The sequence below is a fragment of the Panthera uncia genome, chromosome E3 (genome assembly GCF_023721935.1).
Source record: "Panthera uncia isolate 11264 chromosome E3, Puncia_PCG_1.0, whole genome shotgun sequence".
Taxonomy (NCBI): domain Eukaryota; kingdom Metazoa; phylum Chordata; class Mammalia; order Carnivora; family Felidae; genus Panthera; species Panthera uncia.
Genome location: NC_064815.1, coordinates 29236518 through 29258517, shown reverse-complemented (window position 1 = coordinate 29258517; position 22000 = coordinate 29236518). Strand labels below are relative to the sequence as shown.

General features: G+C 42.2%; 1 protein-coding gene across 3 annotated transcripts in view; it reads left to right on the top strand.

Moving 5' to 3' along the window:
- Positions 1-22000, top strand: part of EIF2AK1 (eukaryotic translation initiation factor 2 alpha kinase 1) — a 38877-nt gene that overhangs the window by 5647 nt on the left and 11230 nt on the right. For 2 of the 3 annotated variants that reach the window (XM_049638915.1, XM_049638917.1), the window contains exons 1-11: positions 2225-2426; positions 8626-8784; positions 11548-11681; positions 12806-12843; positions 13571-13670; positions 14199-14279; positions 15379-15478; positions 16276-16333; positions 16611-16932; positions 18144-18255; positions 21392-21492. In XM_049638915.1, the coding sequence (XP_049494872.1) occupies positions 2309-2426; positions 8626-8784; positions 11548-11681; positions 12806-12843; positions 13571-13670; positions 14199-14279; positions 15379-15478; positions 16276-16333; positions 16611-16932; positions 18144-18255; positions 21392-21492 (1323 nt within the window). In that variant the 5' untranslated portion in view covers positions 2225-2308. Of the gene's footprint in view, positions 1-2224; positions 2427-8625; positions 8785-11547; positions 11682-12805; positions 12844-13570; positions 13671-14198; positions 14280-15378; positions 15479-16275; positions 16334-16610; positions 16933-18143; positions 18256-21391; positions 21493-22000 lie in introns of those variants that run through there. The other variant, XM_049638916.1, reaches the window with a different exon arrangement.

Here is a 22000-nt window from a genome sequence, read left to right as displayed (position 1 = left end):
ATCCTTGGGCACATCTGGAAGTGTCTAAAGAAAACCTCAATGGAGATTAAATTACTGGATCTTGGGTGTGCGTCATTTGACTTTACTCAATATCACTAAATAGCTCTTTAGTGATGTATGATAGCTCCTTTTCCTCCACATCCCCAACCACACTTGGTATGAAAGACTAATTTTGCAAAAATGACACTTTGAAATGATATTTCATTGTTTAATTTGCCTTTACCTGCCCCTGGTGAAAGTTGTGTGTCTTTTTCTATGTTTATTGGCAATTTGGGTTCCTGTCCAGTTAGTTGCATATTTAATATTGCGTGTTCATATGCTATATCATGTTTCTATTTTTTAATTTACAGGCAGCCCAGATACACTCTGGACACGGAATAAAGGTTGACCCTCATGTTTTAGATATGGACAAATGGGTGGATTGTGTGCTACCTAAATGAATGAAGAGAGGTAGTGGGAAACAAATTTTAGGAGAAATATCAAGAGTTTGCTTTCAGAATTTGAGATGCTTTTGAGTCATCCAAGAGAAAAAGTCTGTGCTGCAGAGATACTTTTGGGAGTTGTCAGCCCACAGATAGTATGCAAAGTGATAGCAATGCATGTGGTTATCTCCTGAGAGAATGTGGGGTGACATGACAAGAGCAGAATTATGCTTTTGGAGGGGGAGAGTCCAGAAACTGATACTGAGATCGAGGGCTAGTAAAATAGAGAACAACTCGAATTTTTCTAGAAAAACTAGGTATCATGGAAGACAAGAGAGGAATGTGCTCCTGCCTAACCCCCCATTTTTGTAATGGCTGCATCAGGTTTCATTGCAAGGGTGTACCATAACTGCTCTTCTTCTTGGAATTTAGATTTATTCCAGTGCTTTTCTATTATAAACTACACTTTGATGAACACTCTTATAGATTTATCTTTTTTCACCACTCTGATTATTTCCTTTGTATATACTCCTGCCTGTAGGTTTAAGAGTATGCCTATTTAAAACTTTTCACTTTAAGTTGAACATGGTCTTCTAGAAATGTTGCTTTCATTTATATTCCTACCTGAATGGGTTTGCTGTTTTCTCCATTCTGGTGGTGGTGGAAAGTGGCAAGAACTCAATACTGCATACCAACTTTTTGATTGGTTGTAAAGTGTGCCATTGTAAGTGACTCAGTCAATTACACTGTCTTCTAGTCTATAACTAGTGTTGTGATTATTAAAGTTTAGCTGGATCATTTTGCTCATTTTTAACCTGTTCCTTAGAGTAAATTTCTGAAAGCAGAATTGATGAGTCTAAAGTATTTGTATTTTTAAATTTGTGGATACATGTAGATAAATCAACAGGGCATGGAAAGAGGCATCCCTAATCTTTGGTGGGAGTTATTTGGAGAACCATATCCAAATTGCTTCTATCAGGTTGAATGCATCCTGTATGACTTTGTAAGAAAACTGTGCTCAAGTAAAATTCTTAAGCAATACCACTTTTACACATTGCACTGGGATTGAGACTCAAAATCTGAAAGGCTTTTTAACCAACTGCATAATCTGATCTGAGAGCCAAAACCAAAAATTATTTCCAGGAGCACTGTGTTGGCAACCAAGTCATCAGAGACATCTCCAGAGGGCAGAGGATTTTTGAAGCTAAAAGCTTCAAATCACAGTCAATGCAGTGTGGCCATGGGATCACTTGGAAAAGGCAGCCTCAGGTTTGAAAGTATTTCCGTTGGAAGTTCAGTCTCAAAAGCAGCGAAAATTTTGCTAGGTTGGATACAGTTTGGGATTTCCCTTTTTTGTTGTTAGTCTAACGGTTGACCAAAATAGGTTCAGTTCTTGTTGAGATAGGTCTTGTAGATGCTTTTGATTTTTTTTTTAAACACATGACAAATAGTATTGCATCCGCATTAAGTATGTATTTGGATTAGAATCTGCAGGCACAGGATTCTTACACTAGCATCCGAGTCTTGGCGTGAGATGTCAACACCCTGACTTGTGTGCGGGTACTAAGGTCTCCAGGGCGGCCGGGAACACAGGTGGAGGACCCCCGGCGTAGCGAGAACCCAGCGCCCACAACCTACGGACCTCCGCGCGAGGACCAGCCCACTAGGGGGCCTGCGCCAGACCAGCCCATCCTTTCCCCCAGGAAAAGGGGAAGGGCGGAGCCTGAGGTAGGACCCGCCCGCGCTGGCGGCGCGCGGGAGGCCGGGGCGGATCTTCCGTCTTGCGAGGGGCTACTTCCGGATCCGGTGGCGGAGGCTGGTGCGGAGTGAGGCGGTGTGGTGCTAGCTGGCTGGCGGGCTGGGCAGCTGCCCGCGCGCTGCGGGCGATGCTGGGAGGCGGCTCCGGGGCCCGGGAGCGCGAGGCGGAGGGCGACGGGGCGGGGGCTGTTCCTGCGCCGCCTGCCATTGAGTTCCCGGCCGACGGCTCGGACCCCAAGTATGATGGTGAGAGACCCGGAATGCTGCGGCGGCCCTCTTCTTGCACCCATCCACCTTCATTCCCGAGCGGGCAGGGCTGCTGCGAGCAGCCCCGAGTTTCGCCGCAGCCCTGGGGCGAATTCGGCTGGACCCCGGCCCAGCGACGGGGGGCGGCGGGCGGGCGGCACGGGTAAGGTAAACATTTATTGAAACGAGCGTCCCCGACCCACTGGTTTGTTTACGTTTCTGTTCCGTGGTTTCCTCTTTGCGGACTCGAAGTCCTTGGTAAGGCTTCGCTCAGGCTGCTTTCCAGCTCTCGAGCCCTGTGGTTTGGTCAGACGTTGAGAGTGAGCTTTGTAAACTACTAGACGGAGATTTTGCGGACCTTATACGCTTAACAGTTTGGGTTAAGCGTTTTAGTTTGTAGTTTCTCACTGATAAGGGAGCTGAAGACTTATAGTGGGGCCGTATGGAAATCACCCTATTCGGTTTAAAGAAAAACAATGCCTCAAGGTTTTTGGGGGGTGAAGGACCTTTGGTTACTAGGAGATACAGGGTTAAACCAGGCAAGTTATTTTATAGTGAGAGGTACTTAAAACATTGACTCTAACCACTTCAAAGTGCCCACTATTTTATTGAAAGTTCTTAGGGTCTTTACTTACTACCAGTTGTTTTGGCAGTTTTAAAAATTAAATTGTGCTATCAGGAATGAATACATTGATTCAGGGAGGTTTTTAGTTTACGGTAGTTAGGATGATTACAGGGAATACATGCTCAGTTTAAGCATGAAGCAAGTATTAACATGTTGCAGTGGATTTGAAGGTGCAAGTCAAGTTGAAAAGATTCATTTGTTTCTAAAGTCCTTCAAACTTCACCCAAATACTGTCTATAATTCTTGACCCTAATGGGAGACAAAAGCAGACTGCGGTTGTAATTTTAGTAGGTCCTTGACAGAATAGTTTTAAGAGAACTATTTTTTAATGAACTGATTTTTTCACATGAAACCTGGTGTACTAAGGCAGCACAATATTAGGTGAAGTGTTATGTCAGAGGAAAAGTCCCCGCTGTAAACATGCAAGTCTGTGTTACCTGTAACATTGTGATAAGGTTTTCTGCAAAGGAGAGATTATTTTTGAAGGGAGTGATCTTAGATAAGCTTTGGAAAACTAATACTAGGTTACTAACAGTACTGTTGTGTTTACATATTGCCTTTTCTTCCAAAGAGGCCCAGAATATCCAGACATAATTTATCATTTTACGTGAAAAGTAAGGTCTATGGAAAATAATTTCATTTTTTAGTAGACTTAGAAACAGAACTGTTGCAGAATTTCTTGAAGGTCATCTATATGGTGTGAGGTGGTCACTCTGCCAGTTGATGGTAGAGTCAGAAAATTCAGAACCTAGATGTAACTCTATAACCTGTGTTCTTCAGCCGTCTGTTATGTGGGGACCAACTTTGATCAGTTACTGCATGCCCCCCCCCCCCCCGACCCAGCATGCCCTAGAAGGAGAGCAACAGTAAGCCCATTGTCAGACTCACTGGTTTTCTTCTTTCATCTGACACAAGTTTTCCAGAATTTTTGGCTCAGATTAATCCTTCAGGTTCCTCCTTCATTTAATAATGGACCATTTATTAAGATCATACTTGTCTGAGGAGCCTGAAGTAGGTGATCCTTTTTTCTGTTTGTCTACTCACCTCCTACTTGGCAGAATTCTAGAACTCTAATTCACCTAGGAGCTCATACTATTTCTTATTCTTTTTTATAAGAGGACCTGACCTCATCTTTCCTATTTCCCACTTAGATCTTCCTTTTCTACTTAACCAGGATTGAAGCGGGAAGCATTCAGTGTCAGCCTTCCTTGCCTTTCAGTTTTACTCCTTCCTGCGTCTGAGTATTTGTCCACCGGTCTTTTTTATAGTTGCTATTTTCTTGATTTAGTTAGTTCATTTGACTCCACTGATCAGTCATTTTTTTTGTTTTGCTTTTTTCTTATTAAAAAGTAGAACTTGGGGCACCTGGGTGGCTCAGTTGGTTGAGCGTCTGACTTCGGCTCAGGTCGTGATCTCGTGGTTCATGAGTTTGAGCTCCGCGTAGGGCTCTGTGCTGACAGCTCAGAGCCTGGATCCTGCTTTGGATTCTGTGTCTACCTCCCTCTCTGCCCCTCCCCCGCTCACCTTCTCTCTCTCTCTCTCTCTCTCTCTCTCTCTCTCTCTCTCTCTCTCTCAAAAATGAATAAATGTTAGGGGCGCCTGGGTGGCTCAGTTGGTTAAGCGGCCGACTTCGGCTCAGGTCATGATCTCACGGTCCGTGAGTTCGAGCCCCGCGTCGGGCTCTGTGCTGCTGGCTCGGAGCCTGGAGCCTGTTTCAGATTCTGTGTCTCCCTCTCTCTGACCCTCCCCTGTTCATGCTCTGTCTCTCCCCGTCTCAAAAATAAGTAAAAAAAATGAAAAAAAAAAAAAAAGAATAAATGTTAAAAAAAAAAAAAAGTAGAATTTAATTATTGTAGAAAATAGGAAAGTATGAGTATAGAGAAGCAGAAAATTCTCCTAACCATCATTTCACCATTGTTGAAAATTTGGTATATTAAAAAAAAAATTTTTTTTCACATTACAGTGTGTTTTAAAATTATAGAAAAACCTAAAGAAGAAAATTTAAAAACCACAATCTGATCACCCAGAGATTACTGTTTACATTTTGGCAAAGCTAGAGACAATTTATTCAATGACTTACATTTAAAACTATTGTTGGTCGGCACCTGGGTGGCTCAGTTGGTTTATTGTCCGACTCCTGATTTCGGCTCAGGTCATGATCTCAAGGTTCGTGGGATTGAGCCCTGTGTCAGGCTCTGCGCTGGGCACGGAGCCTACCTAAGATTTTTCTCCCTCTGCCCCTCTCTTGTGTGCATGCGCTGTCTCTCTCTCTCAAAAAGTATTGTCAAAGATCTCATGAACGTGTTAAAGATTTCTGAGTTTGTCCAAGTAGATAAACATTTAGAGAAATAATTCAGAAAAATTTAAGGAAATCAAGGAAAAGGGAGAAAGTCATCTGTACTCTCATCCCAGAGAACTCACTGCTAACAATTTAGTGTGTTTGTTTGCAAATATTAATGAGGGCTGCTGTAAGCCAGGTGGATTCCTAAATAGTAAAATCCTAGATACTAAGGATCAAACAGGCAGACTGTAAAACAGCATGTTCATTGTAATTTCATTTCTTGTACAAATTCTATTGATGTATGGTTGAAAACAGAAGGGGCAGAGATTTTGTCTGTTCTTTCTGTTGTATATATATATTTATATAGCTATGAAATAAATGCATTTTTATTTTTTTTAATTTTTAATGTTTATTTCTGAGACAGAGACAGAGCATGAGTGGGGAGGGGCAGAGAGAGAGGGATACAGAATCCAAAGCAGGCTCCAGGCTCTGAGCTGTCAGCACAGACCCCAATGTGAGGCTCGAACTCACAAACTGTGAGATCATGACCTGAGCCGAAGTCGGTCGCTCAACCGACTGAGCCACCCAGGCACCCTGAAATAAATGCATTTTTAAATTATGATCATAGTATGGTAAACCTTTTACATTCTGCTTTTTATCTTTTTTTTTTTTTTTTTAATGCTTATTTCTTAGAGCAGGGAAAGGGCAGAGAGTGGGAGGGAGAGAATCCCAACCAGGCTCCTTGCTGTCAGCATGGAGCCCGACTCTGGGTGCTATCTCACCAACCGTGACATCATGACCTGAGCCGAAATCAAGAGTCGGACACTTAACCGACTGAGCCACCCAGGCGCCCACAAAAGTCTTTATTGATACCTGATTATTTCCTTAGACTACATGTACAGAAGTAGGATTTGTTGGGTTAAAGAAATAGGTTAAAAAAAAAAAAAGTTTTGATACATTTTGATAAAATGATGACCAGAGAGGTTGTGTTGGTTCCTATGGAACTATCTTGTCTCACCTTCATTAGTATTACTGTTTTATAGCTTGCTCCTTTGACTGGATAATGGACTAATCATGATTATCTTTTTATACACCATCGTTTCCAACAGCTGCATAATATTGTTATATATATATATATATAACTTACCTAGCAGGTTTTCAGTATTCTAAACAGTGGTATGCTAAACATCTTATATATTTGTTGTGCCTTGTTTACTTATTTTCTTGGTAGATATTTCCAAAATCTAGCGTGAGGCCAAATGTTTGCACATTTTGAATTCTGTATTTATTGCTAGAAGTTGCAAGCACTTTTACCCCCTTGTGTTGAAAGTGTTTGCTTTTCTGTATCCATAACGATACCATGCTTTAAATTTTTTTTAATGTTTATTTTTGAGAGAGAGAGTGAGCACAAGTGGGGGAGGGACAAAGAGAGAGTGAGACACAGATTCTGAAGCAGGCTTCCGGGTCTGAGCTGTCAGCACAGAGCCTGATGCAGGGCTCGAACTCACAAACTGCGAGATCATGACTTGAGCTGAAGTCGGACACTTAACCTACTGAGCCGCCCAGGCACCCCTTCAGACTTTAAAAATAGTTACCAATCTGATGGCAAATTCTGGTACCATAGTTATTTTAATATGTATCTCATTAGTTACTAGTTAGGTTAAACCTATTTGAATTTTATCTGTGCTTCATTTTCTTACTAGCTTATAAGAGCTTTATATAAATTTATTATCTTTTTCTTGTCATCTATAGTACAGATCTGTGTATTGTATCTGAACGTGTGATTCAAGTTTTAACTTTAAGATGTCTTTACATAGAGAAGTTTTTACATGGGCACATTTTTCATTCTTTCCCTGCCCCCATACTTGGTTAAGTTTTCTTTTAAAACGAATAGCACATCTGTGTATGCCGCAGGTGTTCTTTTGGTCTCCTTACAAGTCAGAGAGGAGATTGGTGATGAAGTCTGGACTTGGAAACTGACTTCTCGAGGACCTTTATAGATTATAGAGGAGGGTGGAATAGAATATTTGAAATGGGGAGGATTTTTAACAGGTGTAGGATGTATGGTCTCTGCTTCTGCAGGGCATTTCCAATTGAATGGGTCCACAGCTCTTGAGGGTTTGAGAGGTCTCATCTTTTCTCTAACGGCCCCTCTTACAGTTTTCACTCCCATTAACGCCTCCATCCTCCTTTTCCTGGTGTTTTATAGTTGGCCAATCCATTTCTTTCTTGACATCTCTGGGACCTGTTCTTTCCTCCATGTTTTTTCTTTCATTTACTCCTTTACTGGGCTCTTGACTGTTGCATGCCCCTTCCCGTCTGTGTATTACGTGTTTCCAGAGCAGTTTCCTCAAACATTTTTCCTTCTGACTGCTTTTGGCCTGTTCAGTAACATATTAGTAAAGAGTAAGTGAGAACTTACAACCTTCAACTTCAAGTGCCAACTCGTTCATCTGCTTGGTCTTGTGTAGTGGAAAGAGGATGGGCTTAGGGCCCCTGGGTGGCTCAGTCGGTTGAGCGTCTGACTCTTGGTTTCAGCTCAAGGTCATGATCTCACAGTTGGTGAATTCGAGCTCCGTGTTGGGCTCTGCGCTGAGTCCATGGAGCCTGCTTGGGATTTTCTCTCTCTCTCTCTCTCTCTCTCTCTCTCTCTCTCTGCCCCTCACCTTCTCACTCGCTCTCAAAATAAATGAACTTTAAAAAAAAAGAAAAGGGAAAGAGGATGGGCTTGGGAGTTATTCTGACCTGTCTGCTTATAAGTTCCTTAACCTCTGAGATCCGTAAAGTGAGAACGGTGACACTTCCCTCCCACTGTTTTGTGAGGATTGAATGAGCTTGTGCACATGAAGCACCTGGTGTACACGTAGTGCATGCCCCAGGTGGTTTCAGTCCTTTCTCCCTTGCCCTCTTTCTGCTGCCAAACTCCCTTCTTTATGCCTAGGCCTCGGCTGTCCTCTCGAAGGAAAGAAGCCATCTCGTTCCCTCTCGTTTGCTTGAGTGTTGAGTTATTCACCTACCTATTTCTGCCTTTGCACATCTCATTACTACCAAACTCCCCACCCCACCCCCTCCATCCCCCCAATGGCATCCTTCTGCTAGTCTTCCAACTTCCAGAATTCAACTCAAAACTCAGTTCCGGTAAGTCTGTCTTGATTAACCCTACTGGGCATAACTACTGTTTTGTGTTTTATTTCCTTAAATGTAAATAGTTTGTGTTGCATTAATTAGATTCTGCTGTTTTGTCATTATGAGATATGTGTACTGTTAACATTTTTTCCTCTTTTAACTTTTAGAATCTGATGTCCCAGCAGAACTCCAAGTGTTAAAAGGACCCCTACAACAGCCGACTTTCCCTTTTGCGGTTGCAAACCAACTGTTGCTTGTTTCTTTGCTGGAACACTTGAGCCATGTGCATGAACCAAACCCTCTTCGTTCAAGACAGGTGTTTAAATGTTAGTAAATCTTGCTAAATAAGCCTTGCAGAAATACTGTGTTGTTTGATGTTGTGAGTCTGAGAAGCAGCTGGTATATAAACATTTGAAATAGGTATTAATAGTTTCTATTTCTTGAATGTATTTTATATTCTTCTTTGGGTAATTGCTAATGAATATTGTCATTGAGGAGCCCAAAAGATTAATAACCATATGATCGTGTGTATTTAAACAAATGAAAGATAGTTTTTTTGTTTCTGTAACATGTTCCTTCATATAATTTTTGAAGATCTGTCATGGTATGGTTGCTGAGCAGGTAAACGAAAATCACAGCTACTCATTCTGGAGTAGTTCTTAACCAGAGCCCTGGAAGAGCTGCATGCCGTGTTGTTGAACAGGAAACTTTTCCTCTACGAGCTGGATACTTCTGACACCCAGTGTGTGGGTATTTTCCCGTGCTGACCAGTTCTCTGAAACCAGCTGGGTGTCCTACAATTCAATTCAGTTCTGATACTACTTGGAGTTACTGTCAGTTCCCACAGGTTAAGGGCTCAGTCCCAGACTGCCTTCATTTTGGATGCCAGTTGGCAAGTAGTGGGTCCCCATTGTCCTCAGGTTACCCGTACTTGTGTCCAACTTGGCCATAAATTGTTCACTGTAAAGGGTCGACCTCTCAGGTTTGATAATTTGCTATAATGGCTCACAGTAGTCGGGGAGACACTTCTGCTAACTGGTTTATTATACAGTAGAGGGTACGAGAACAATACAGGTGAACAGCCAGCTGAAGAGGCACATGGGATGAGGACCAGTAGGATCCAGCGTATGGGAGCTTCTTTCTCCATGGAGATGGGGTGCATCACTCTGCTGGTAGGTGGATGTGTTCAGCCGGAAGCTCCCTGGATCCTGTACCTGAGGGATTTTTATGGAGGCTTCATCATGGTGGCATGATCAGTGAACTCAATCTCCTGCTCTTCTCTCCCTGGAGAATGGAGGGGTGGAGCTGAAAGTTCCAAGCTTCTAATCAGGGCTTGGTCTTTGTGGTGACCATTCCTCATTTGAGGCTGTCTGGGGGACCCTCAGTCGTCTCATCAGCGTAACAAAGACACGCATCCCTCTGGAGATTCCAAGGGTGTTAGAAGCTCTTGTGTCAGGAACTGAGGTCGAAGACCAAATATTAGAACAAAAGATGCTCCTCGCCCCCTCAGCACTTGGGAAATCGCAAGAATTTTAGGAGGTGTGTGAATTTTAGGAGCTAAGACCAAGCATGTTTCTTATTATACCACAGTGGTTGGAATGTTTATTTTTATTGCTGCCATAGGTTATGTGTATGAGAAACTTGACCCCCCCCCCCCAAAAAAAAAAAAATGAAAAAAGAAACTTGAGCCCAGAAGTGAGCAGAATTACGGGTTATGATGTTTCTGGTCCAGCTCATTGAGAGCATTGTGGCCTCTTTAATAGCTCCAACCAGCCACAGATTCTGAGGATCTTTTCTACCGAAAAAGTCTAAGTCTTGTTTAGTGTTAGGAATCCTCAGACTTACAGATACCTTTATGCCGTCTTAGAACGGAATGTTCTTAGTTAAAGGCAGATTATTATTTTGATGAGCTCGGTGGGACATGAAAAATGTACGAGTGTACACTTATTTTTTTGAATGAGTGGCGGGGAGGTGGGTTGTACAAAAGCACGTGTTCTGTAGGCTCCGGAACATTGGTAGCTGGGGATTATTGTCTTGAGCTCATTGAATAGAAAAGCGGGTTATAACCACCTTTAAGTAGTAATATTGTTCCTAATTAAAGCAAATCTGAATCTTGCTGATTTTAAGATATTTTTGAATTCCTTTTTAGGTGACTGAACTTTTATTTTTATTATTATTGATTTATAATTTTTTTTAATGTTTATTTTTGAGACAGAGAGAGACAGAGCATGAGTGGGGGAGGGGTAGAGAGAGAGAGGGAGACACAGGATCCGAAGCAGGTTCCAGGCTCTGAGCCGTCAGCACAGAGCCTGATGTGGGGCTTGAACTCACAAACCGTGAGATCATGACCTGAGCCGAAGTCGGACGCTTAACCGACTGAGCCACCCAGGCACCCTCACTTCCCCAGGTGACTGAACTTTTAAATAAAATATATTTAAAATGTTTTTGATGTTATTCCATTAGTTAATAATCTAATGAAATTACCCATATAGAAAGAATATTCTCTATGGGGTGTGTGTGTGTGTGTGTGTGTGTGTGTGTGTGTGTGTGTTTATGAAAAAATAAAAGCCAAGCACTTCTGTAGAAACTTCTTTTTCTGAGGAGCCTGGTATTGTGACTTCAGACTTGACTTTCCCCCTGGTATTTGGTCTTGATGCACATGTGCTCTTTGTGGGTTAGAGAGGGTCCATAATTGAGAACAACTTTTGTTCTAATAACGTTTTCACTTTGCCTCTGTTCGGACCTCATTGCCTGTCAGCAAAAGGAGATGTGATGTGTTTGAATGTCAGAAGGCTAGTAAATTTACGTTTTTTTCTTGCCTTTTTAAAAACAGCTTAGTACTTTACCAACCATCCAGGCACGGTAAACAAGCAGGTGCTCAGTATCTAATAAGCAAATGTAGATGTGTTCCTGATTGATGAGTGACGTTAGAGGCTCAATATCCAAATTGTAATGTGTATAAAGATAACGTTTTTCTTACAGAGGTTTTTTTTTTTTTTTTAATAGAGGCTATTATTACTCTTTAGTCTCCTTAAAATTGTCATCTTATTGATGGCCTTTCTAATAATAGTTTTCCATGTTCTTTGTAGTGCTTTGTCAGACCTTTATCAAAATGGGACTGCTGTCTTCTTTTACCTGTAGTGATGAGTTTAGCTCACTGAGACTACATCACAACAGAGCTATTACCCATTTGATGAGGTCCGCCAAAGAGAGAGTTCGTCAGGTAAGCGCTGAAATACACTTCATATATGACAAAAACATTTTAATTTCAAGAGAACTGTATTGTAAAGCATTATGAAGTCCTGATTATAATACGGGTTTATGAAAACGTTAACCTTAATTTATCCAACAAATATTTATTGAGTGACTACTATGTGTTAGGCTGGGATTCGGGCAGCAAACCAAATAGACAAAAACACCTGCCCTCATGGAGCTTATGTTCTTTTTTTTCTTTTGAGATTATGTTCTGATGAGGGGCAGTCAGCAACAGCAACATAAAAATGTATAAAAATAAATAGGGTGTTACATGGTGGTAAGTGTTAAGGAGAAACAAAGCAGTGAAAGGGCTTAGAAAATGTGAGTTATATATAGAGTGGCCAGTTACTTAGGTGAGGAGCCCAAGTTGAGTATGAGCCGTGCACCTGTCTGGGGGAAGAGTGTCCAGGCAGAGAAACAGTGATTCCCGAGGTGGCAGTGTGCTTGGCTCACTGGCAGCCATGTGGCTGGAGTATAGGCAAGGAGAGAGTATGGAAGAGGTAGGGAAGGAGGGCAGCAAGATGGACAGATGGGGTAGGATCTTGAGACCGTTTTAACATCTTTGGTTTTTACTCCGAGTAAAATGGGAAGCATTACAGGATTTTGAGCCAAGGAGTGACATGATCTGACTTTCGTTTTAATGGACGCCCCCCTGCCCCCAGCTGCCGTGTTGAGAATAAATGGAGGGAGGCAAGGGTAGAAGCAGGGAGACAGGTGGTCATACAGGGACAGGAAGGGATGGTGGCTTGGAATGGGTGGTAGCAGTGGAGATGTGAGAAGTGGTCTGTTTCTGCATGTATTTTGAAGGCAAAGCTAGAGTCATTTGCTAATAGAACTCCTTGGTCAGTTCTCAACTTTGGCAGTGGATGGCAAGAATATAGCTTTTTAAGTAGTGATCTTTTGGTTAAGAGAGAAGTGTTTTCAACCGTAAACCCCTCGGTGATATTGAAAACGCCAGAGTGTTTTTCTTTCTTGGAATGTCGTTTGAGCATTTGAGACTGTTAATGTGACATGAATCTCACATGAATTTTGTGAGATTCCTCATTCCATGAACTTTTCAAAATGCTTTTAAAAGCAATTGTCTAATTTTAGGATCCTCGTGAGGATAATTCTCATATCCAGAAGATCAGGTATGTGTTAAATACTTCTGTGATTGTGCAAAGAGTAAGCTCTCCAAAATAAATTAAGACCTTATCCTGAATTAATCAGAAATTAGTTTGGGGATTAAAAATAATGTAGTTCGGGTAATTTATGAAAATTAAAATCTTTGTTCTGAGAAAATAGTTACTGCTCCAAGATTTGTATTACTTCTCATTCCCACTCCCTCTTTTGTTCCCCCCTCCACTCCTTTTTCTGTGTGGATTCCATAAGCCCCACCTTTATTGAGGGCACTGACACCCGGTCTCTGTCAGCAGAACAACATTGAATTTTGGTTGTATGTAGGAAATGCTAGTTTAAAATCTGTAATTGGTCTCATTAAGAAATTTAAATAGGTTTGTTACTGAGCTCAGCTAATCAACTGCTGCTTGTTAGTTATCCTTAGGATTCCTGCTTTAAAACATTGATAATTTCTAATTGGAATGCTAATTACTGGTAACATACTTGATTACTTGGTTAATGATCCCTTTCCTGTCTTTATTTTTTCCCCACTCGCTGTCTGTATTACATGTTGATTTGCTTAGCAAATATTTTCTTCCTAGAGAATGAAAAGTGTCATTTTGGCTCATCTTTTCAAATCATCATAATTTAGTGATAAGTAAGGTTTGGTAGGTTAATAATACGATGAACGTGAAATATCCTAGATGCTTGAATCTCTCGTGTTTTGATATTGATCGGTTGTTTGTATTTTGCTTTTAGATCAAGGGAAGTAGCCTTCGAAGCACAGACTTCACGTTACCTAAATGAATTTGAAGAGCTTGCTGTCTTAGGAAAAGGTGGATACGGAAGAGTGTACAAGGTTGTTTCCCACATCCTTGTTTTGACCTCCTACTCTGAATAAGTGCATTTTGAGAAGTTGTTCTCGTGATTATTATTTAAAGCGCTCAAAGGAAATTCCTGGAAGTCATGTAGGCTTACTCTTCGTTGAGATCTGTCATTTATGGGGAAGTCAGCAGGCTTTAACCTTTTCCTAACCATACTGGTGGTTTAGGCAGATTCCAGAAACTATATTAATTTTCTTGAAAACGTATCACTGAAGAAAGTTGTGGTATTGTATTTTGGGCCTTACATAGTTTTTTTTGCTAACATTCCCATTTTTCAGACCTAGAGTCTCTAGGAGGTGGAGTCTCACTATAGTTTGGAAGCTTCTAGTCTGGCTGGCTATGGCCGACTTCCCTGAACTCTTTACTATTAAAGAGGAGGCTTGTCTTTCGCTTAATTTTATCTCTTTAGCTAGTTTGGATCCTGAGCTCACGTTAAAATAAATTTCTCTGTTCAGTTGGAATTTAATGGCACAATGTACTTTCTTTTTCCCTCTACTTTTTAGGTCAGGAATAAATTAGATGGTCAGTATTATGCAATTAAAAAAATCCTGATTAATGGTGCAACTAAAACAGATTGTATGAAGGTATGGTTTTTTAAGTGTATTTATTTTGAATAGTTGAGTGTTTAAGTCCTTTTGAAAGAGTTATGTGTGTGTGTGTATTTGGCAAATACTAGATATGGGGGCTTTTGGGGGGGGGGGGGGGTTTAAGTTATTTAAATTCCAGTTAACATACAGTGTTACATTAGTACAATATAGTGGTTCCACAGTCCCATACATCACCTGGTGCTCATTAGGCTCTGATACTTACATATTTTTTATTAAAAAAAATTTTTTAAATTAATACTAGGTGTTGTGGGTTGCCGAATTTACTGAGTGAGTTACAGTAAAACAAACATCAAAACTAAATTTTTATTTGACTTAATTTTCTTTTAAGTTTATTTTAAGAGAGAGAGAGAGAGAGAGAAAGTGCGAGTGAGGGAGGGGCAGAGAGAGTGGGGAGAGAGAGAGAGAATCCCAAGCAGGCTCTGCACTGTCAGTGCAGAGCCCAGTGCAGGGCTCGATCTTACCAACTGTGAGACCATGACCTGAGCCCAAACTAAGAGTCAGACTCTCAACCGGCTGAGCCACCCAGGCGTCCCTGACATAATTTTTTATAGACGCTCCTGATTGACCACATTTCAGGAGCGTTGCTGGGGAAATTAATTTTTAAAGTAAATCATTCATATACAGTATAGCTTGTTATGAAAATAGGAGTTCAGTTCAGGTTCTGGTCTTCCCCCTGACATGTTGTATGGTCCTGGGCAAATGACATAGTCCTCTAAGCCACTTCTGTCTCCTGTCCTTGACGTAGTGACTGCCGTGGTTTTATTTACCTTCAGGGACTGGATTTACTCATAGTATATGTGCTGCCGAAGCAAGCACTGGACTTACTGGTAGTAGTAAAATGAGAGAATGAATATAAATGGGCTCTGTAAAGTATGAAGCACTCGGTACGTGTACGTTATTTTGTCGCTGTAACAATTCCATTTGTCTCAATAATATTACGATTATTTTAACGTAGTTTAGATTTCCTGTTCAGATGGATTTCGGTTGTTTTGCTCTGAAACAAGTGGTATTTTGGTACGAGGGACAGTTAGTCAGCTGTCCGTGAAAGCCAGATCTAAGTGTGTTTCCTCTGTAGGTACTGCGGGAAGTGAAGGTCCTGGCCGGCCTTCAGCATCCTAGTATAGTGGGCTACCACACTGCTTGGATAGAACAAGTTCACGTGGCCCAAACACAAGGTAAGCAGGCACACACGATGTAGCTGAAGGGTTGGCAAACTTCGGCCCGTGGGCCAGACCTGGCCCACCCCCATTTTTGTGCATCCCCTGAGCGGAGGGTGTTTTCTTACATTTTTAAATAGTTTAAAAGCGATCAAAAGAAGACTGTTTTGTGAAAGTTACCTGAAATTCAGATTTCACATCAATGAGCAAAAGTTTGCTAGGTCACCGGCTCATTCATTTGTGTATTGTCTGTGGCTCCTTTTGCACCACAACAGCAGAGCCCAGTAGTTGGGGCCGAGTCCTGGAAGACCCACAGAACCTACAGCAGTAACTCTCGGGTCTTCTGCAGGAAGTTTGCTCCCTGCTGCCCCTTTTGGGCATAGTTGAATAGCTCTGTTTCTACAGTTCCTAAAATGAGCCAGGCATTTGAATAAGCTTGTTATATTTTGCCAGAAGGTATTGACATTTTTAGACTTGTGGTCCCATTTGCTGTTATTTTATTTATTAAAAACTTTTTTTTAATGTTTATTTGTTTTTGAGGGAGAGAGCGTGCGCGCGCAAGCGGGGGGGGGGGGGCAGAGAGAGAGGGAGACACAGTATCTCAAGCAGGCTCCAGGATCTGAGCTGTCAACACGGAGCCCTACATGGGGCTTGAACTCACGAGCTGCGAGATCATGATCTGAGCCGAAATCAGACACTCAATTGACCGAGCCACCCAGCCAAATAAAATAATTTGGTGTTATTTTAGCTCTGCCTTTGACTATGACTTAGAAAGCTAGGCTGCTTGAAGATGTGTTTTTGTTTCTGTCTGACAGATAGAATTTCTATTCAGTTGCCATCTCTGGAAGTGATCTCCGACGTGGACAATGACAGGTGTGTGCACTGGTGTTTAGTTTGACAGGTTAAGGTATAACCTGCCCTGGGTTGTCTTTGTCTTTTTCCTCATTTTCATTACAAAATGTTAAATTGTTTCCTCCTCTCAGCCATTTCTTGTCAGTGTTTTCAGTAAATGTTGCTCCTAGAGAGATTTGATGCAATTTGCTTCAGGAGTTTACCAGTCAAGATTCTGAGGGCTCAAGGGGAGAGCTGAGTTACTCTTTATCTTTTTTTTAAGTTGGTTTTTAGCTTTACTGTTCTTTTTTCCTTCCAGAAATCAATATGTTAAAACCGATGAAAGTAACAGCTCATTCATTATCTTCGCCGAGCTCACCTCAGAGAAAGAAAAGTCCTTAGAAGAATCTGGCATTGAAAATCAGAATAACAGATTGGTGAATTACACCACCAATGCAGTTACAAGAGACGCCAGTGAATTTGAATCATCCAGTTTAGTCCAGGGAAATGGTTTGGCCGATTTGCCTTCCAGATCGATCGTCGAACATCAGCTGCCACTTAGGCATCATTCCGACTTAGAAGAGAATTTCACATCCACTGAGGAATCTTCGGAAAACTTAAGTTTGTTGGGGCAGACGGAGGTAGGTAACTTTCCCAGAACCTACCGAAGATTTGATGCTCACCCATAGCAATTATGTCAAGGACTGTGACTAGCTGTGGCCTCTCCCTGCCCCCGCTGACTGCTCACCTTGCCCTCCCCCGTCTCCCCTCTCGCCCTTCATCTGCTTTGGTCAGCCTCTCCCCTCCACGTCCCCCCGCCTGTGGCCCTTGTGTTGGGTCTTCCCTCCTTTGCTTAGTTAGCTCCTACCACTCCTTTTCAGGCCTTCTCTAGATCTTCTCATTTGTGCCCCCTGGAATTGGAAGCATCATTCACACTTTTTGTGTTGTGTGTTAGCATCATGCTGCACACATATGTTTATGCATAAAGGTTTTCTGTATTTTGCAACGTGACTTTAGGAGAGAGGAGAGGAGAGATCCCCAAGTCCGTTTTCAGGACACTCATTAGGGTCACACTTATATGTTGGTGAGACTCCTGCATACTCTCACTGGTGTTGAGAATTCGTGTTTAAAAAAAAAAACCTTAAACATTAACAGAATCTACATACAGTCCCGCATGCTGGGATTACAGAGCTGTATGCCAGCTGTATGTATGCATGCACGCAGAATTAATTCTCGTTGTCCAGGACCATGTGGTTCTGTGCATGTGCTTTTCACGAAACACAAAACTTTGAGCGGAGTCCTCCGAATCCAAAGGAGTTGCGTGTGAGGGACTGTTCATCAAAACCATTTCGTTTCCCTGTATTACATTTGGGGGATTTTCCTCGGCACCTAAATGGGCTCTAGCAAGCTTAATTTTTGCTTACCTTTTCCTTGAACAAGTTATTTATGGACCCGGTGAAGCCACCACAGTGCGTATACCTTGAGGTATACAGAGAGTTGAATACCACACAGCCATTCTTTGACATGGTGTCTTAGCTTTGGAAACTGTTTGTGTTGTGAGCAGACCACATAGCCTCAGCCCCCGTGCCTCCGTGTCCCATTCAGGAGCTGCTCCCGTTCTCCTACCGGGCCTACTCCTGCCCCCTTGGGTTATGACACACCGTTTTCGGTATTCCTTTATGTCTCTGTCTCCTTCACTAGACCCTGGGGCTTCTTGGGTAGACACGTGCTTGTCGTCCCTTTCCTGAGCACTTAGCCCCGTGCTTGACCTAGAGTAGGCAGGTGAGTATCTGTTGACTGAGTGATAGGAGCAAATCGTGCACAGGTGGGAGCCAGCTGTGTCGCCCCCCAGGTGCAGTACCACCTGATGCTGCACATCCAGATGCAGCTGTGCCAGCTCTCTCTGTGGGACTGGATAGTCGAGAGAAACCAGCGGGGCCAGGAGTACGTGGACGAATCTGCATGTGAGTACCGTATGTATCTGGAAACATTGGGCTGGGAAATCAAGACACGGGCGGTCTTCCGCTGTAGGAACTACCTCCGTGTGCTTTAGGGGAAAAACATCACCTTTTTAACATAAAGAAACAATGGTGCTTATTTCAACATTTTTTAAGAATGGAGGTCTATAAAAAGAGAGATGTGGTTTCTTGATACCTAAGCAGTAATATGCTAGAATTCAGGTTAATGCTTTTGGGCAGAAAAGGTCTTTTAGAATCTTTGCAAGGAAATTTAAATATTTGTGTTATTTTTTGGAACATGACACTGTGATACTCTTGCAAAATTACACCCTTAAAGAAATCCTTACAGAAGGGTAGGGGGTGAAAAGTTTGTCTCTCTGAAGATCCAGATCCCCTTCCTTCCTCTGTAGTTAGATATCCTCTAGAAATACTCCGTCAGGTTAGTAATTTCTAAAATTACCATCACACTGGTTCTCAACTTGTGCCGCACATTAGAATCACCTAGGGAGTTTTCAAAAAGGTGTCGTTGATGAGAAAGAATAACTTTAAGGTGGAGTAAGCCGACCAACGTGACTTTGGCTGGTGTTCAAGGTCAGCATCTGCAGTGAAAACTCCTATTCATAGTGTGTGCCCTTGAGAAGGGGTGATGAGAGGGGCATTGTGTGTCTGGAGTCTTTCTCCCCAAAACCCATAATGCCATCTAGTTGTAAGAAAACGTCAGACAAATCTCTGTCTGAGCATGTTCTACGAAGTGTCTGACCAGTACTTCTCAAAACTGTCATGGTCGTCATAAATAGGAAAAGTCTAAGGAACTGTCACAGACCCGAGGAGCCTCGTGAGACATGACAACTAAATGTAATATGGTGTCCTGGACGGAGTCCTAGAACAGAGAAAGGACATTCAGTAAGAACTAAGGAAGTCTGAATAGTTTGTGGGCTTGTATCAGTATTTGTGCATTATTGTGACAAATGTACCATACTAATGTAGGTGTTATTAAAGGGAAACTGGGTGTGGGCTAAGTGGGAGCCATACTATCATCTCCATTTCTCTGTAGATCTAACATTGTTTTGACAAGTGAAGTCTGTTTTTTTAAAAAGGCTGTTGTCTGAGACCACACAGTAGTTTTTACATAATTGGTATTGGGATAGGGTTTGGCCTTTGGTATTTATTTGAAAATTCTCTTGTCGATTCTAATGTGTATTCCGTTACCAAAATTGGGGACGCAAGAGACTGGGTTTTAAGTAAAGCCTCAGCTAAATACCGAGTATTAATCATTTGCTGTTCACTCTGGATGACACTGTCACCCTTTATTTGGTCTAAAATATAGGTCATTTAACCCACCCAGAATCTTAGATTAGCTTCCAGTGAAGGCAGAAACATAATGCCTCCCTCAAACATTTCCTCGACGTTCGCCGCTTCTTTGGTTTACCATGTAATCAGAACCTGGCACGCTTTTCTCAGTTCAGTCGTGGCAAGGAGTAGGCAGGGTGTTTTCAGTGCCCTGTTGGGTTGTATCCGTTGCTGCACAGGCATCGTGGTGCTATACACAGATGTTTCTACAAGAAGAATGGCTTATTAAAGTTTGTATGGAGTTGTTGAGCTTTCAACTTCCGTTTGGAAAATAAGTAATGAGTCCCTCATGATGTATGGGATGTCTCCGATTTACACCATCCAGGACAATGAAAACAGGGCAAGACCGTGTATGATATAGCTAGCTAGCACGATACATATTTTTCTTCTAAAAATACTTAAAAATACAAAGGTTTTACTTTGTAGTACTCCGGCACCGTGTGCGTTCCTTCCTGTCGCGTGTAGTTTTACAGGAGCCATTCCCAACAGTCCAGAAGTGATAGACCCCGGTATGTATCCTGCCTCTAGCACTCACTGGCCATAAGGCTTGGGTCAAGTCAGGGGGCTGTTCTCTGCCTGTTTCCTCCCCTGTGAGATGTGGATCGGCCCATGTGATCGGGTTTGAGGAGTGAAGCAGTCGGTGTGAAGGGTGCGGTGCTGAGGGAACGGAAAGTGTTCTCCCTGGATCGGGCCCGTGTGCGGCACCGAACCCTCTAGCTGGGGCCCGAGATGGGCACCTCTTACCGACAGACCCAAGGAAGGTAGTTGTTCCGAAAGGCTGTGAAAGCCCCAAAGCCCTCCTTCATCCCTGTGGACAGGGGGTCGCGGCCTCGGTGTGAGGGGCGCTGGTAGTAGAGGTGCTTGTGAGTGGTACCCTTGAGCACACACGCACACACACACCCACGCACACAGTTTTCTGTCTTCTCAAGCACTGGGCTAAGGACTTGAGCTTCCTGAGGTACATGCTAGCTGGTGCAAAAGGGGAGCGTGGGGTAGGTGAGCTGCGTAACGACGTAGGCTCATCCAGGAGAAGGGAGCCTGTCTCGTGTGGTGCTTGAAAGTAAGCAGTCTGTTTAAGGTTTACAGTGGCTGACAAGAGAAAAGCTATTAAGTTCTCGTTACGATATTCACCAAAATAGCTTAGCTGGAAAACTCCAGGATTTTTGTCCTTATCAATTTCTGTTTTAGTCCTACAGAACTTGCCCGCCCTCTAAAGTTAGGTGTTACATCGCATGGTAATAGATGAATTAAATTATTTACTTTTCCCTATACTTCATTTTTCATGTGTTAGTCAATTTTGGAAACTGCAGCATTGCAAATGTCCACATAATGGAAGCTCACTCCTCAAGCTAGCCTAATGTATCTGTTTTTTATTCCATTATTTGTAACAGTGTCTCTAATCCGCAGTGGGTTTAGGACACCAAATTTATTAGCTGTGAGGGATGTCAGGGGTGGAAGAAGATTTAAACCTAATTTAATCTAGCCACCTGATGCCTGAAGAATGGTTTGCGAGGTAATTAATACAGGGGCTCTTGAGTGAAATTAGTGACACCAATTCTATTCACTAGGGTGCTGGTTTGTGGTGGTTTCTTAGCCACCTGAGGAACCCTTCTTGTCTGATTTCTAACCGCTTTGGAATGTTGAAATTCCATTTGTTGAATGGAATTCCATTTTGTTGAAAATCCGAACGATGTTAATGTGTTTAATGTATTTAGAACTATGTAACATTGAGATGTTAATGTAATGAGTTAAAAGACAATTCGAGAAATAAAACTTCCTCTTTTACTTGAAGGTCCCTATGTTATGGCCAGTGTCGCAACAAAAATTTTTCAAGAAGTGGTGGAAGGTGTGTTTTACATACACAACATGGGAATTGTACACAGAGACCTGAAGGTAAGTGGAGAGGCAAGCAGCAGTAATCTCGTAGCAGGGAGGACGTGGCATTGGTTCTTTGAATTAGATGGGACTATGTATCCTCTTCCATTTATCTAGAGGGTTATCATTATTTTTATGTAGATCATCATCCTGTAGGTCCCGAACTTTGGATTGGATTTAAAGGCAGCGATCTTTGGGCACTCGAAAATTCTCCCTGGAGGATTAGTACTGGTTTTCCAGGTAGTAAGTGTGCGGAGTACTAATATAATTGAGGACATTAAATGTATTTAATGCGGACAAAAATCCTCATAGATTATTGCAGCCTTAGCGGTAAAATCTGTTTCTATAATTGTGTATCTTCAAGGGAATTTAATATGGCCAATTTTTTTCTGCTGTTTAAAAAAAATCTATGCTTATCCTGATTTTTAATCACAACAGGCTATCAAGAAAGAACGCGTTTACCTCTTTGGCAGAAGAGTTTTAAGTGGCTTATTTTTGAACAAAAAGTTAAATTGTGGAAAATGTA